The sequence below is a fragment of the Hippichthys cyanospilos genome, chromosome 22 (assembly GCF_059441005.1).
Source record: "Hippichthys cyanospilos isolate Australia breed blue-spotted pipefish chromosome 22, RoL_Hcya_1.0, whole genome shotgun sequence".
Taxonomy (NCBI): Eukaryota; Metazoa; Chordata; class Actinopteri; order Syngnathiformes; family Syngnathidae; genus Hippichthys; species Hippichthys cyanospilos.
The window spans coordinates 7,416,251-7,431,848 of record NC_142390.1 but is presented as its reverse complement, the minus strand read 5'-3'; the positions used below and the strand labels follow the sequence as shown (position 1 = coordinate 7,431,848).

The 15,598-nt window shown below is 42.9% G+C and overlaps 2 protein-coding genes across 2 annotated transcripts; both read left to right on the top strand.

Annotated features, from left to right (window-relative positions):
- Window positions 1-1,852: 1,852 nt before the first annotated feature.
- pah (phenylalanine hydroxylase) lies at window positions 1,853-11,902 on the top strand. The gene is made up of 13 exons (XM_088406361.1): window positions 1,853-1,982; window positions 2,257-2,376; window positions 7,438-7,621; window positions 9,124-9,212; window positions 9,629-9,696; window positions 9,932-10,128; window positions 10,200-10,335; window positions 10,412-10,481; window positions 10,632-10,688; window positions 10,758-10,853; window positions 11,180-11,313; window positions 11,432-11,547; window positions 11,627-11,902. Exons 1-13 carry the CDS (start codon window positions 1,905-1,907, stop codon window positions 11,668-11,670), a joined length of 1,389 nt encoding a protein of 462 aa, XP_088262487.1. The 5' UTR covers window positions 1,853-1,904; the 3' UTR covers window positions 11,671-11,902.
- Window positions 11,903-12,234: 332 nt separating this feature from the next.
- On the top strand, window positions 12,235-15,376 carry th2 (tyrosine hydroxylase 2). The gene is made up of 12 exons (XM_088406223.1): window positions 12,235-12,520; window positions 12,861-13,035; window positions 13,145-13,233; window positions 13,484-13,551; window positions 13,624-13,674; window positions 13,751-13,896; window positions 14,134-14,269; window positions 14,348-14,417; window positions 14,492-14,548; window positions 14,698-14,793; window positions 14,868-15,001; window positions 15,071-15,376. The coding sequence occupies exons 1-12, from the start codon at window positions 12,287-12,289 to the stop codon at window positions 15,234-15,236; spliced, it is 1,422 nt and encodes a 473-aa protein (XP_088262349.1). The 5' UTR covers window positions 12,235-12,286; the 3' UTR covers window positions 15,237-15,376.
- The last annotated feature ends 222 nt before the right edge of the window (window positions 15,377-15,598 follow it).

Here is a 15,598-nt window from a genome sequence, read left to right as displayed (position 1 = left end):
TTGTCTGTAATAATATGTATAGTATGAAGACTGTGACTCCGGCTGTCGCGAGACTTCAAAGGATGGAAAAGGTTAACTGTTCACTTACAGTATGACGTTTAATAAATTAAGATTTAACAAAATTAATGGATTGCAGAAATATTTGTCTTAAATAAGATGTATAGTATGAGAGAAAAATCCCCCCAATTTGTTAAAAATAAATCTGTGTGTGTGTGTGTGTGTGTGTGTGTGTGTGTGTGTGTGTGTGGTGGGGGTGACATTTCGCGGTTTTCACTTATTGTGGGGGGATTCCGGTCCCCATTAACTGCGAAAAACGAGGGATCACTGTGTGTGTATATATATATATATATATATATATATATATATATATATATATATATATATACACAGGCCCCCGTGTTACGAACTTAATCCGTTCAGCGGCTATGCTCGTAACTCGAATTGCTCGTATGACGAGCAATCCAAACCTATGTTAATTAGTGAATGCGTGCAACGCGTGCAAAAACCTGAGGTAAAAACATCACGACTTTATACACATATTAAAAATGAGTAACATAATCTACTGTACAGTTAAATTAAATAACATAAATATACAAAGGAAAAATGGCATTTACCTTTGGGGCGACGTGACTTGAGCTGGGTGGAGGCGGAGGGGAGCAGAGATCAACCCGCAGAATGTATTTATTTATTTATTTTCTTAGACGAAAACTTTTCTCAAACGAGAACATATCACCGGCGATTTCCTTCTCTTTAATCCATAACAGAAGAAGCCTCTCCATTTTGTTGTTGACCGAGGTCCGTCCCCCGGCAAGTAAAGTCTTGCCCTTAGAAGATTGCCGAGCGGTTACGGCCATACCCACTAGCAAGGTTAACTATGCGTGCGCCTCCTTCGTATTTTTTTAATTATCTCCTGCTTCGTTTCTTTTGTCATCATCCTCTTACTTCTTCCGTTGCCGCCACTTGCAATTTTAGAAGCCATGTCTAACAGATAAAGTTTGCAAAGTCTTCACAACACACCGACCAGCTGTGCCATCAAGCTAAATGAAGGCGTTTGGCCAATAGCATATTGGCATTTTTGTGATTGACGTGACGCTGGCCAATAGCATATCCACATCTCCGTGTTTGAGACCGGGACTGTGAAGTTAATTGACCAATAGCATATCGGCATCTCCGTGACTGACACCGTGACTGAGACAGTGACTTTGACTTTATAAGACCAATAGCATATCAGTGCTGTCTGTCACAAGCAAGAATAGTTATTTTTTGTTGATGCAGCAAAGTGAACAAATTAGTGCGGACGCTATGCCTGGCATGTTGGATTGATCGTAAGATGAAAAGTTTGTGCGTAATGGTTTACAATAAATTAATGTACTATAGTACAGTGGTTCTTAACCTTCTTTCAATGCTAAGTGGTGCCAAGTGCCACCAAACTAGGCAAAAACAAAACCTTTCAATTTTAGTGCAATCCCATCTATGTATGATTTATAAAACTTTCACAAGAAAATGTCACTAAGGGTTACTTGATGTTCAAATTCATTTGGTCTCAATTTGAAAGGAAGAAAGCTGTTTTTACTGAATTACTGAAAAAAAAAAAGATTTGCTGGGACCAGCAGAAACCCTGTTCAAATTTAACATGCTCCATGAAATGCCTTTGTGTACCCCCCCAACATGCAAAAATTACAATTGTGATCACGGCCAAACAAACCACATGGGCCAACCGCAGTTCTTTTTCACAAGCAGCGTCTCATCACATGCCAATACAGAGGGGTGTGTGTGTGTGTGTGTGTATGGAGTCACATGACCCACTGCGTAATAAGCGGCGGCCCCGCATAACAAAATCCAGCAAAGTCAAACGCTGCACACACAAACACACGCGTGAACGGCTCACCTGCACGCCACAGAAAATGGATGCCGCTTACAAGAGGATCAATGGGAACTGTAGTGAGGACGCCAACACTGAGCCCGCTGAGCAGGACAAAGGGGTAGGTCTGAAAAAAAAACACAGGTGTGAAGCAGACTCCTTAATAGGGATGGATCACAACTGAAATATCGTTTTGAAAAAGGATTTATTCTTATTCTTCACACTGTTTTGATTCGTAATGTGAATGAGGGCGACTGGACTGGAAAATTCCCGTGGGACAATGTCCACGGAGCCTCTTTGTGATCAGTGGAAAAGTTTGCCATTTCATTGCTTCTTTTGGGGCTGCGCTAAAAGTTCCGAAATGATGGTGAGCGTGCGCTTGTTTTGCTTGTCAGAGGCGGCGCGGCTCCATGTACCTGGAGGAGGAGACCAGCAAAAAGAGCGAGGTGGTCTCCTGCATCTTCTCGCTGAAGGAGGAGGTGGGAGCCTTGGCCCGAGCGCTGAGACTCTTTGAGGTAAATTCCTCTGGGGACTCACCAGCTTGAAAACTTGAAAAAAAGACAGCACAGTTTTAAAAGTGTTGACCGCCGGCTTGGAGTGTGGCGTAATAATTGGCAAATGTAACCGTCAAATATGAGAGTAGTTGAAAGCATTCAACGGAATATCTCAAATTTTAAGGGAAAAATGTGACATCATATGCAAGTAGATGGAAAATTTGGTCTCAAATTTTAGGGAAAAAAATGTGGTTGTAAATGGTAGGAGATGAAAAATTTAGACACACTGTCTCAAATTTCAAAGGCAAAATGTGGCATATGCGAGTAGATGAAAAAGTTTGTCACATTGCCACAAATTTATATAGGCTTAGGGTTAGAAAACTACTGTACACAGATGCTGCCAAAAGATGAAATATACAATAATATAAAACAGGATATCCTGATTGAAAAATGTACTTACAAAAACAATTCAAATCAAAGTATCACTTCCCATTCACCATTTTCAGAATGGGACAACTGACTTTCATGTGATTCGCTGGTGGCCTTCATGTCCAAATGCCAACTTGTTCGCCGACTTGGCGATACTTCCGAAAGTGTGAGCGCTTGCCTTGAGAAAAAACAAAACAAAACATAAGTCTATGAAATTGTTGATCCTGGCTTGTTTTTGTGCCAGCGACCTTTTCCATCCATGTGGCCCCATGACTAAACAAACGAGGCTTATCTTGCATGTTCACAGGCCGTATTGATCCACAAAACCTGGCTGAAGGTGACCCCCTCCGCCCAAAAAAAAAAAAAAAATTCAAAACAAAATATATATAATAAAAAACAAAATATAGATGAAAAAAAATAAATATATATATATATATATATATATATATATATATATATATATATATATATATATATATATATATATATATATTAGTGTTTGGCTGGAAGGTCAATGACTATTGACTTAACTAATTAATTAAGTACTGAAGTAACCAATAATTTTAGGTAATTAGGTAATGAGTAATCCATTAGTTTACGATATTCTGCTTTTTTGATTTTTGTGAAATCTGGTCTTGCTGTTTCTGTCTGATTCTTTAATCCTTGCTTTTGAGGACATCCTTGCAAAAGAGATGTGAATCTTTCCTAGTTAAGTAAAGGTTTAAAAAAAAGGTAATAAGTACAAAAGTAATCCAGTATTTAATGTAAAAAGTACTAAAGTATTAACTTACATTAGATACTAAAATTCATCAAGTAATTAATGCTTTGATGTTTAAAGTAATTGATTACCTTTGTATTTAACTACCACCTAAGAGTAATAGATTATTTGAGTACTTACAATACATTTTTTTGCCAACATTCAATCCCTATATATATATATATATATATATATATATATATATATATACACATAAATATATATATACACTCTCTCTCCCTCTCTCTCTCTCTTATATATATATATATATATATATATATATATATATATATATGTATATGTATATATATACTCTCGCTCTCTCTCTATATATATATATATATATATATATACACACACACTCTCTCTCTCTATATATATATATATATATATATATATATATATATATATATATATATATATATATATATATATATATATATATATATATATATATATATATGTATAATATTGGGCAATATTGAGGAGGGTACTGAATTTTATTGAACCATGACTTTGAGTTTTGTTTTCTTGTAATTTAAGCACAGTGATAATTTATAACAATAGCATTATTTATTTTTTTAGGAATACAACAACGTTTTTGCTGAACACTATTAGTATATTACTATACTGTTTACTATAGTAGTCGATGTTAGGATTTTGACAAACGACTAGCACTGCTGACTAATAATAAAGTCATAAGACGCTCTAGTAATAGTGTCTAACCTACTTTGAAATTTTCCTGACCTGACTAAGCCTGCCTCTGTTTTTTTATTTATTTTATTTTATTGATCTACAGAGCCTGCGTACGTGACATTTTGCTCGAATCAACGCAGATTGCCAACATTTTCGTTATTTGATCATCAAGATTACGTGCGGAAGGGTGCAACTTTCACTCGGGAACATGCTCAAATATCAAAAGTTAAAAATGATTCAATATATTTTTTTCCCCATTGTGTTAAATGTATGTTTGTTTTTTTTTAGTTAGTTGAGGGTAGTTGAATAAAAAACCACAAGCTCCTCTCTTGACCTATGAGCTTACATTCTCCCAATCCACCCCCTGAGCCCCCCCCCAAAATGACTCCCAAGCTGGTCCGCACGCCCCCTTGGACCACGCTCCCGCCAGCACTGGCGAATAGTGCGACACATGTGACATGCAACGCTGCCTGGCATGTGATGCCCTAACCTGGCTTTGGGGGATTTCGGAGGTGGCTGGGACCCCGGCGCCATTGAAGAAAAAAAAAAAAATTAAACCAAAGAGCTTTTCGGTGAAAAGTATGCCGTCCTTGCCCTGAGGGAACCATGAGTAGAAAATGCCATCATGGGGTTATCAGTGGAATTCAAACATGCTGACATCTTTGTATGAAAAGCCGACTAAACTACAATTAAGTGGTACCAACATATTTTTAACACACGCGAATTGTTAGAATACTGCACCAACACAACCGTAACGTGCATGATTGTGTTTACTAGTGGAAAGCGCCCCCTGGTGGCGAGTAAAATAGCAGTTCAAGCTCAAAATATATACACCGGCATATTTTTTACAGCGTGAATTTTTCGGAACTTGACTCCAGTTACTCATGTAAGTGATCTGATTCATGCCAAGCAAAAAATAAAGTAGAAAAATGCATGGACCAATAAGTGGGGGCAGCGGTAGATTGCTCGTAGCCCAAAGGTTGCGAGTTCGACCTCTGAACCATGGGAGCAATGCGGAAGTATCCTTGAGCAAGACACTGAAGCCCCACTTGGTCCTGATGCTGCACCATCATTAGGTGAATGAGTAAGCCTTGGAAGGCGGAAAAGGGCCATTTGCCATTTACTAGTGATGGGGCGAGACAAGACGTCCAGAACGTTTTTTCTGCGTTCCCCATGTTCAAAACAGCAGTCAGAAGAAAACAGATTTCGGACTTTTCGTGCCCAAAGTCCGACGTTGACGTGGATAGCGTTCAACACCCGACTGAAGCGAGGCATAATCCGTCCTTCCGCAAGGATGTTCGTCTCACGGCGGCGACGTGACATTCTTCCGGGCAATTGTGAGGGACGCTGACGTGGACGGCTTTTGGAAAGTTGCGATAAACACAATCTGAACCAGATGCGGAATGATGGGAGGCCCCCACCACTCACGCCCTCCAGTTCCAGTCGGCCTATGGCAAAAGAGAATGCCACATACACCCTCTCACATCCGTTACGGAGACCACTTCCAGCGGCCCCTAAACATCCCCACAAGTCTTATATTCCTTTAATGACCACGTTTATAGGCCATATGGAATCTGGGAAAACTAGGTCTGTGTGCACATACTGATCCTCCAAATTTTTTGCAGGGAGGATCACAAGCCAAGACCGTGCCGAGAACTTGACAACAAAACAGTCAGAACATCAGACATTTGAAATATTCTAAATCAATTCAAAGCAATTACAATCCAAATTTGGGAAAAAATGGGAAAGAATTGAACGACGGCTCAAATGAGCACAACAAGTGTGCGATTTTCCAACCGCTTCAGCGAGTTGTTGTTTGTTGTGTCCGTGGAATTTTTTAACCAGTTCGGAACAATTGGGAGTCGGGATCAAATGTTTATTTTGAACAATAATTGAAGCCTTTCTTTCTGGAAAACCACATTGTAAAGCTTTCATCCCGACATGAAAACGATGTCCAAAAAATGAGTTAAACATGACTTCCATTGCTTGATAAAAATTAGAACAATGCTCTACCAGTTGTGACACATTGAGTTAAGTTTCTAATTTTGTGGAGCATTTTTACTCAACATTAACAACATTATTATTATTACTACAGTTATTAATGTTTAATGCAGCACAGGCTTTTTTCTGTGTGAATTTGAAATGTGCAGCTGCATTTGAATGCACCATACGTCACATCCTCACATTAGCAGCTAAGGGAGACTTGTGCCGGATCATACAATGGCAGCGTAATTAGGGAGCAGGTTCTTAGCGTCCTTAATTAGCAACTGAATGATGTTCAGTCCCATAAGGTGTTTGGACACCCCATTTTTTTTTTTGTAAATGCTAAAAGTACTATTTTAGAATTTTCATCCCTCTTTCCAGGTACTTTTTGACTTATTGAATTAGTTGTCTGATTAACCCTAAAAACTTTTTTTTTGCATTGAGGGGTGCAAACACCCCACATGACCAACAAATTTTTTCTTTGAAAATCCCACGTGACCAGCGCAGGGTTAATGGTGGTGAGTTGAAGTTTGCAGCTGTTATGACAATAATTTGGGATCAAGGAATAGCAAGCACAAGTCAAGCTTATCAGAAAGGAAACAGTGCTCTGATGAAAAAAAAATCAAAAGAAAAAATATTGCAAAGGAGGATGTAAACGCAATCTTTACAAGATTTTATTTTGAAATCCATATCTTATTTTGAAGTGTAAGTCATCCGTTACTAACCTGTTATGTTATGTCAGTGCAGATCAAACTAAGAGATGTAAAATTGAAAACAAAAATCCTTGCACACTTTTTAAAATACCCTCATTACTTAAGCAATTCAATCTGCAGCTTTCACAAGAATGCATCCAGTTTTTTTCCACATAGAAAACCACAACCCATATGCAGCATGCCGATTGTTCCGTACGAATTGTCTATCGGAACTTGCGACTATTGACCACAAATTAACGGTCAGGACCATGGGTGAGCCCTTGATTTTCATTTTTGTGATTCCCTGTGTTTACCTGAAGCGTAAAGTCCAAAGTTTACAGAGAAACAGTGATGCAAAGCTGCTTTTTTTCAAGCCTTGTGCAGATATAGGAGGGTTAAGGGTCCTCTCACATCCTGTTCAACATTGCCATCTTGTGGTCAAAGCAGGGAAATGAATCTAAGCACTAGAACAAGAAACAAAAAGCATCCTGTTTACTCACTTGAATATTGTGAATCCCGGCGCAGGAGAAGGGCATCAACCTGACGCATATCGAGTCTCGGCCGTCGAGCATCAGCAAGGAGCAGTACGAGTTCTTCATCAGCGTGGACTCCAACTGCTCGCAAGCGCTGGACGAGGTCATCGACGGCCTGCGCGCGCAAATCAGCGGCCAGGTGCACGAGCTGACGCGGAACAAACAGAGGGACACCGGTGAGAGCGTTCACAAGTATCGGTGACCTTTGAACATCTTGATTTGTACAGAAGAGGATTAGGGCCACGTTAATGTGTGAATTTTAGAGTGGGTGACAGTGGCCTCTAGAGGAAGAAAAGGGATATTGCCAATAAGGGCCGTTCAAACTGGTCCATTCATGAGCTGTGTTCTGGACAGCCGTCGCCAACTAGATGGGTGGCTCGGCGCTGACCCTTTTATTAGTTATTTCCAGAACGACATTAGTTTTGCTACTCACCGCCAACAGGCCTGGCGGGAACAGGGGCGCCCTATGTGCCTCCCGTCCGGGACCAAAATCGGGCCGGAGGGAACACGGCAAGGTCACGGTGGGCCGAGGCTGACGGGCCCTACCGAGAAACGGCCGCCCGCCGGTCAATGTCAAGGCCTGTTCGAGTCTTGTTGTCTGGACGCAGCCTCGGGCCTTTGGACCGCACCACGCGGCGCAATTGGAAAATCATGGGGGTCATAAATCCCGCGGAACAAGCAGATGGCCTGTGTCCGCTGCTCTGCAGAGTGTCAACAAGCCAAGACCCCGCGATATTCAACATGACACAACACTCATCTCCATCATCAATTATCTTCTTTGTGCTGTTCCAGCCGGACAGCAGCTAAGCTGCGGCCGCTGTAGTATTTGTCTACAGATTACAATATCTTTGTACTTTCCTGCAAGTACACTTCATACTCATCAATCTGAGCAAAAGCGTGAAATGAAAATCTACCGGACAAGTCTTTCTCAAAGGAAAGGGCATCGATCGGCTCATGATAGGCATGCCAAGTCAATTTCATGTTTTAAAACGCACAATGGGGAATGTACAGTGGTATCTCTACATACAAATGCCTCATTAAGAAAAATGCAGGTTACGCAAAATTACACGCTTCATCCACACTTTTCACCTACAAACATAAAACTGACTTTAGCTACAGCTTACGTTGTAGATAGTCACATAAAAACTCATACATACCACTTTGGACTGCTGTAAACAAAGGGCCAAGCACTGCCCCTTGAATTGCTGGTTAACTAGCGTGCTGTCACGTTTGACGTTAGCATCGTTAGCTCAACACACAGAAAGTACTTTGCATGACTTTAAACTAAACTTAAGTAAACGCAAATGCTCAAAACTGTCCCAAAATAAATATCATTGCACTTGTGGACTTGTAAAATACACCTAGATCACTGGAAATGTAAAATAAAAATGTACAGCTGGAACGACCTCAACAAAGTTCTCTACACCACCTCCAATACACCAGTGCTATCTCAATTTGTAATCGTATTATCAACTGCTACAATTAATATTATGAATTTAAACAGTTTATGAGCATTTTTTTGAAGGCTTGGAATGGATTAGGCCATTTATACTGTATGTAAAAAGCGCCTCTACTTATGAAAAATTCACATTATGAAATTACGTCTGGAATTAATTTTGTAAGTAGAGGTACCACTGTACCCACTAATTATGCTGACTGAAAAACCCTATTTCCCAAGTGCCGTGGTTCCCTAACGACATTCAGGACTTGGACCGCTTTGCCAACCAGATCCTCAGCTACGGCTCGGAGCTGGATGCTGATCACCCGGTAGGTAAAGTTCTGACTCATCCGTGTGTTTGTGCAACCACACATCTTCTCATCCGTGTGTTTGTGCAAGCACACATCTTCTGACGCCCACGCGGCCAATAAAAGACGAGGCCTGCGAGAGATGACAGGCCGCCTATTCTCATGGAAACACACAAATTGATGTCATTGCTTTAATAGGGGCCCCTATAATTATAGATAATTGCTCCCTTTTGCCACAATCATTAAAGTGAAATGTATTCATCATAAAGCTGAAGCCTCCTCTACAAAGGCTTCATTTGAATGCGCATTTGCATGCTCTCATTCGGGCCAGAGTGCGTAATGCTGTCAAAGGCCACAGGCTTTCGTTTGGGTCTCGTTTGGGAGATCTAACACGCTTTCTCCTTTTGTGTGCATGTGCGTGTGTATGTGTCCGCCAGGGCTTCACAGATCCAGTATACCGGAGCCGCAGGAAGGAGTTTGCCGATATCGCCTACAACTATAGACAGTAACTAAACTTTTATCTCCCGATCACATGGAACGACGGCTAAAAGTCTTGCCAAAAGCCTACGCGCGTCTTATAATATCAATTGATTTTTATCGACGGTACAATCCAGGAAATGTGTGCACAAAAACCTTCGTACGTCCCGTTTCATGGACATTTCGTACTTCCCTTTCTAGTAGTTTGAAATTGATTGGTAGTCTGGGGTTTGAGAGTTGAAAGTTTCCCTGTTTGTCCCCAGTGGGCAGCCCATCCCTCCAGTGGAGTACACAGAGGACGAAAAGGCCACATGGGGCACGGTATTCAAGGAGCTAAAGACTCTGTACCCGACTCACGCCTGCCGTGAGCACAACCGAGTCTTCCCTCTGCTGGAGAAGTACTGCGGCTACCGGCAGGACAACATCCCGCAGTTGGAGGATGTGTCTCGCTTCCTGCAGTGTGAGTTGGGTATCATCGTGGTTCGCGTTTGAAGTCAGCAGGTTTTCACGCGCCGCCGCCACACTCGGCAGCTTGTACCGGTTTCCGACTTCGCCCGGTTGCCGGCTTGCTGTCATCCAGGGACTTCCTCGCCGGCCTCGCCTTCCGCGTCTTCCATTCCACGCAGTACATCCGCCACGGCTCCAAGCCTACATACACACCTGAGCCGTAAGGATTGGAGCTAGATTACAGTTGTGTGACAAAGGATGATCTCAATGGGCGATTTGTTTCTTTTCTGTTCAAGTGATATCTGCCATGAGCTTCTGGGCCATGTCCCACTCTTCGCTGATTCAAGTTTTGCCCAGTTCTCCCAGGTATGAAAACCCCTGAGACAGACTATGTTTCTCTCTGAATCAAAAACCTCAATCAAGGGTCACAAAAACTGCAGCGGGTTGAATCTTGCCCCCAGTACGTGAATTTGAAACAGAGTGCCTCGATAAGACCTTATTTATCCTTCCAAACAGGAGATTGGTCTTGCTTCTCTTGGAGCCCCGGATGAGTACATTGAAAAACTCGCGACGGTAAGTTTCCGCGTCAGATTCAAGATTTCTGACGGAGCAGGTGTTGACGGGCTTTCGTTCCCGCATCAGGTCTACTGGTTTACCGTGGAGTTCGGCCTGTGCAAGCAGGGCTCGGAGACGAGAGCGTTTGGAGCGGGCTTGTTGTCGTCCTTCGGAGAGCTTCAGGTAGGTTAATCAGCCAGCCACCAGAGTGGGCGGGGGGCAGGGGGGGTCTGGGCTCAGGCAGTGGGTTAGTGGTCCATTTGGGTTTAATGTGTCACTGACTTAGCCTGGCAAGTGGAGCTCGGGGAAAGTGGTTCAGTGGCTCAGCGTGGGCCGAATGAGCATCTATGAAGGTCACACGTTGCATCAGCGGAGGATGTGCGCTCAGATGAGTCCCAAGTGGGGAAGCGAGAGGCCGTAATCATACTCCACTTCCTGTTTTGAACAGGAATCTCAAGGCTCATTGAGCTTCCGAGAACACACTGAACGTGTCGTCGCTTGTCTTCCAGTACTGCCTGACCGACAAGCCCAAGCTGCTTCCCTTCGACCCCGAGAAGACCAGCGTCCAGAAATACCCGATCACAGAGTACCAGCCCATATACTTTGTCGCCGAAAGCTTCGAGGATGCCAAGGACAGAGTCAGGTTCGTATACAATAGCAGGTTCAAATGTGCAAATTTCACCCGGTAGTCAAACGTTCCAAAATTTGGAATTTTTCTGAGCCATGTATAAATAATCAGTGAGCCTGGGTGCGTCTCACAGGAAGTTCGCCGGCACCATTCCACGGCCCTTCTCTGTGCGCTACAACCCGTACACCCAAAGCGTGGAGGTGCTGGACAACACCCAGCAGCTCAGCAACTTGGCCAACAGCATCAAGAGTGAATTCCAATCCTTGATAGTAAAATACTTCATATTGATATCAGACTTCCTAACATGTTTTTCTCCTCTTGCTTGCAGGTGAAATGGGAAAATTGTGCGAGGCCCTGAAAAAATTGGAGTGACGTTGTGACTGAATGGCCTGAAACTTATTATACTTGCATATACCTTTTTTTTGTATTAAAATATGTCAATTACTGGGATCTAATAAAGAAAATTGTGTCTTTTAGTTTAGTGAATCTTGTGTAACTGCTATATGTTAAAACCCTTTAAAATCTTATTTTATTATAAACATCATACTATAACCTGATTTTACATCAAAGAAATCTTATCATGTAATAAAGAAGCAAATTATGAGGATGTGTATCTCTATTTTTGGGCCTGGATTTTTTTAATGAATCTAATAAACAGAAAATTAACTACACGGTGTTGAATATCCCATTCATAATGTTAATGATATGAATAGTCCACAAGCGTGTTTAAATCAGCACAGGAAAGCAATTGAGCCAAAATTTTTTTTCATTATTTTTAGTAACAATTACGCAACCTGTGACGACCCGTTTTGGTTGAATGGCTATCAGACGGTGACATAGCAAAACAAGCGGCTGCTCAATGACTACCTTTCGGATCAGTGACGCAAAAGGCGTTCAAAAAAAAAAAATACACACTCATCTGCATTCAGCCCTCAGAAGAGACGCTATTTAAACGCCTCGGGCTCACACCGGAGCACATCTTCAAAACATGAAGACGGACAGCAGCGCGGGCCAGGTGACGCCATTCAGCGGCCGGAGGCAGAGTTTGATCGAGGATGCCCGGCGTGAGCGCAGCGTTGGAGGCGGCGGTCCACCGGGGACCTCGCGAAGGGCGGACGCTCAAGTTTTTGAGGAGAAGGAAGGCCGGGTGACCCTCAACGTATTATTTAACCTCAGCAACGAGAAGAACTGCGGATTCTTTAAGACGGGCAAGATTTTTGAGGTAACAAGGGGGGGGTAGCATAAAACTAGTATAACCCTAGTATAAAAGGGTAGCATAAAACTAGTATAACCCTAGTATAAAACTCTATAGCTGCCATTTGCAAGTATCTAGAAATGAACGCATGGTGCCGTTTTGAACATCACCTGTTTTGTTACTCGTCATTTTTAGCCTCTAAGTATTTTCCTCTGAATGCTTTGTCGTATTCAGCTCAATTAAAGATAAGTTAAGGTAGTTAGAGTGAAAAGCGAGGATGAGATTCCACATTAGGAACAAAATGTGGCTAGGTACATTGCGGTTGTACAACATATCTCAGTAATGTGTGTGTTTGACACCTTTGTAGACATTTGACGCCAAACTCCTTCACGTCGAGAGCCGGCCAGGCAGGAAGTCTAAGAACAGCACGTCGGACTTGGAGTTCTTCGTCAAGTGCGAAGTGCACAGCTCCGACCTGGACGTCTTTGTCAACTCGCTGAAGAGAGTGGTAGATAATGTTCGGTCCGTCCCTGAGGAAAAAGGTAGGTTTTGATCGAGAACGTTGGGGGAATGGGTGGGTACTTGGCGCACACAGTTGAAAAAAAAAATAAATAAAAAAGCTCTAATTGCTTCTTTTCATCTCCATGGCAGTGCCTTGGTTCCCTCGACACATAAAGGACCTGGACAGATGCAACTTGTTGATAACCAAATTTGATCCGGACATGGACAAGGACCATCCAGTGAGTCTCCAATAAAATGTTGTGTCAGTTTGGCTCGAGAAGTACAAACAATTGTCATGTTCAGTGACCAAACAAATTTGAACAAAGAACCTTTCAATTAACGTCCATGAGAACTCTGTGTAGCTAGAATGAGACAACCTTGACCAATAGTTCAACAACAGACACCCAAATTTTGTTTTCCAGACTATTTTACTGATCTCGCCTCAATCTGTCTTAAAAATTCCACAACACAATCTATGCTGTGTCGCAGGGCTACACAGACCCAGAATACAGGAAGCGACGCGCCTTCATTTCTGAGCTGTCCTACAGATACAAACAGTAAGTGTAAAACAAGGGCCTCATCTTCTAAATGCCGCCGAGTCCTTCATTCATTTTGTCTTATTCCTGTAGGGGTGATCCACTGCCCGAAGTGGAGTACACAGCAGAAGAAACAGCAACATGGTGAGAAGAACAGGTGCATGGTGACCATAGTGGAAACATGATGTCGTGAGCTCAACAAAGCGTATATTCCAAACAGGAGGGAGGTGTACAAGAAGCTGCGGAGCATTTACCCCAGTCACGCCTGCCGACAGTTCCTGGACGGCTTGCAGCAGCTGGAGAGCGAATGCGGCTACAGCGAAGAGCGCATCCCTCAGCTCAGAGACATTTCTGCCTTCCTCAAAGGTAACAGCAGAAAAATCACCCTAAAAGGGAGGCAATTGATTAAAAGAAGCAGTCAGGCCACACCTCTTTACTGATCACACTCGATATGTGCGTAGGTCTTCATAGAAGTGCTGCATTGTCCACAGTTCCGTGCCTTTCAGTACACGTCCCAACGTAACCTGTTCCAAAGTCGCACATACATATAGCAAAACTTTCATGGTCTTTTATTTTGGGTGACAAGTTTGTTTTTCTTCCCAGAAAAAACGGGCTTCCAGCTGCGTCCGGTGGCAGGCCTGCTGTCCGCCAGAGACTTCCTGGCCAGTTTGGCTTTCAGAGTGTTTCAGTGCACGCAGTATATTCGTCACGCCTCGGCGCCCATGCACTCTCCTGAGCCGTAAGTCCCGTCGGGTTGGTTCTGTCCAGTCCCGACCAGAGATGACTCCCATCACGGACGTTTGATCTACTCCAACAGGGACTGCTGCCACGAGCTGCTAGGCCACATCCCCATGCTGGCGGACAAAGAGTTTGCCCAATTTTCCCAGGTAGGTTACACATAGTGTACTTTGGTTCCTTCGCTTGAAACACTGTTACTGACTAGTGTGTCGCCATTTTACAGGAGATTGGATTGGCCTCTCTTGGAGCATCACAAGAAGACATTGAGAAATTATCCACAGTAAGATATATTGGGATGATTGATGTAAAAATTGAGACAGAAACATTCCGAAGGGATTGCGGCAACTTGGAAGAGTTTCTGTTTAAATGTGAGGCTTGAGCAGCACCTAGTGGCAAAAGCTAATAGCTGCATCCACTCTCCTTTCCTAGCTCTACTGGTTCACTGTGGAGTTTGGCCTCTGCAAACAGAATGGAACAGTGAAAGCTTGTGGTGCAGGACTTCTCTCATCCTATGGAGAACTTGTGGTGAGTATACACAATGTTCTTGATTCAGCAGATTTCACGTGCCTTGACGTTCTTCAACCCATCTTTTACTCTAGTACGCGCTGTCCAACGAACCCACGTACAAGCCGTTCAATCCCGAGGAAACCGCCGTTCAGCCATACCAGGACCAAAGCTACCAGCCGGTTTATTTTGTCTCGGAAAGCTTTGAGGACGCCAAGATTAAATTGAGGTATTTCATTCGTACCTCTTTTATTTCTACAGCAATGACCATCCGCTCATTTTTGTTGTCTCCCCACAGGAAATTTTCCAAAACCATTATTCGACCGTTTGCGGTGCGCTATGAGCCTATCACCTGCAGCGTGGATGTTCTAGATCAGCCCAGCAAAATCCAAAATGCCCTGAGCAAGGCGCGAGATGACCTAAAGATGCTTCAGGGCGCCTTGGAGAAGCTCAGCTCCTCCTGAAAACACGGCAACCAGACCGGAACCAAAAGACATCCGTTGGAAATAACTCCTCGTTTGCTGTTCATTTGCCTGAAATCGCTGTCCATGCCCCGTGTTTAAATTGCGAAAGAAATAAATGTTTATTTTTTTTCCTGACTGCATCACTTTTACATACATGATAAGGGAAAAAGGCATCAGAACCAAACCGCAAGACAAGCAACACTTGCTCAGGGGCCGGTTGTTTCCAAACCGACAATTTCCATGTCGAAAATTCTTGGAAGGCGTTGACCTGCATGTGTTGTTAAGCAGGGAGAATGAGCTTATTATGAATGATTTAAGTATCGAGTTGCCAAGTCAGAGCCAACAGAGAGGCCCAGCGGGCC

Bases quoted from the DNA above. Each gene is read 5' to 3' on its own strand.
- th2 (XM_088406223.1), top strand. From the start codon at position 12,287: ATGAAGACGGACAGCAGCGCGGGCCAGGTGACGCCATTCAGCGGCCGG. The intron at 13,036-13,144 runs GTAGGTTTTGAT...TCTCCATGGCAG, and splicing joins GTCCGTCCCTGAGGAAAAAG to TGCCTTGGTTCCCTCGACAC. The intron at 13,897-14,133 runs GTAACAGCAGAA...TTTTCTTCCCAG, and splicing joins CATTTCTGCCTTCCTCAAAG to AAAAAACGGGCTTCCAGCTG.
- pah (XM_088406361.1), top strand. From the start codon at position 1,905: ATGGATGCCGCTTACAAGAGGATCAATGGGAACTGTAGTGAGGACGCC. The intron at 2,377-7,437 runs GTAAATTCCTCT...ATCCCGGCGCAG, and splicing joins GAGCGCTGAGACTCTTTGAG to GAGAAGGGCATCAACCTGAC. The intron at 11,314-11,431 runs GTTCGTATACAA...TGCGTCTCACAG, and splicing joins GATGCCAAGGACAGAGTCAG to GAAGTTCGCCGGCACCATTC.